General features: G+C 61.2%; 1 protein-coding gene across 1 annotated transcript in view; it reads left to right on the top strand.

Annotated features, from left to right (window-relative positions):
• The window catches only part of LOC104523089 (5'-AMP-activated protein kinase subunit gamma-3), a gene marked incomplete at its 3' end in the record, with an annotated part of 2,375 nt that overhangs the window by 1,201 nt on the left and 214 nt on the right, over positions 1-960 (top strand). The window contains exons 6-8 of the mRNA XM_010165554.1: positions 1-106; positions 214-379; positions 549-586. The exon at positions 1-106 is cut by the window's left edge and continues 36 nt beyond it. Of these exons, the coding sequence (XP_010163856.1) occupies positions 1-106; positions 214-379; positions 549-586 (310 nt within the window). The remainder of the gene's footprint in view (positions 107-213; positions 380-548; positions 587-960) is intronic.

Below are 960 nucleotides of genomic sequence, written 5' to 3'. Positions count from 1 at the left end.
CCTGATCAAGCACAAGACCCCCCGCCTGCCTGTCATTGAGCCCATCTCGGGTAACGTCCTGCACATCCTGACTCACAAACGCATCCTCAAGTTCCTCCACATCTTTGTGAGTGCTGGGGCTGCATGTGCACACACGTCGGATGTGTAGGGGCACAAGCAAGGACGTTGGGGTGTGTGTAGGTGCCAGCCCAGCCCTGTCCTGCCCTGCTGCAGGGCTCCACCATCCCTAAGCCACAATTTCTGAAGAAAACAGTGCAGGAGCTGTGCGTTGGCACCTTCCGTGACGTGGCTGTTGTGCCCGAGACTGCCCCCATCTATGCTGCCCTGGAGATCTTTGTGGACCGTCGCGTCTCTGCCCTGCCCGTCATCAACGATGCTGGTACCTGGGGAGGGAACCGGTGACCCCCCATCTCCCTCTGCCAGTGGCTCCAGGCCTATCCCCACCCCAGAATCCCCCTCCCCACCAGCCTGGCTCTTGGGTGCAGGGGGAGCATGGAAGGTGGTCTCCAGAGCCCCCTCCCCAGCCCCTGCACTGTCTCTCCTTGCAGGGCAAGTGGTCGGTCTCTACTCCCGGTTCGATGTCATTGTGAGTACCACGTGTGTTTGCACACCCAGGCATGAAGTGGCTCCAGGCCTATCCCCACCCCAGAATCCCCCTCCCCACCAGCCTGGCTCTTGGGTGCAGGGGGAGCATGGAAGGTGGTCTCCAGAGCCCCCTCCCCAGCCCCTGCACTGTCTCTCCTTGCAGGGCAAGTGGTCGGTCTCTACTCCCGGTTCGATGTCATTGTGAGTACCACGTGTGTTTGCACACCCAGGCATGAGTGTGGCCCCTTGCTGGTGGGGTGCTCACACATGTCTGTGCCCGTGCAAACCTGCCCTGTGTGCACTGATGCACGTGTCAGCCCAGATCTGGCCTGTGTGTCATTGGGGCTTGGTGCTCCCCTCAGTGCCAGCACAACG

The sequence above is a fragment of the Antrostomus carolinensis genome, unplaced genomic scaffold, assembly GCF_000700745.2.
Source record: "Antrostomus carolinensis isolate BGI_N321 unplaced genomic scaffold, ASM70074v2 scaffold30933, whole genome shotgun sequence".
In the NCBI taxonomy this organism is placed as follows: Eukaryota; Metazoa; Chordata; class Aves; order Caprimulgiformes; family Caprimulgidae; genus Antrostomus; species Antrostomus carolinensis.
The sequence above is the reverse complement of the archived record's forward strand: the minus strand, read 5'-3'. Positions and strand labels throughout refer to the sequence as shown.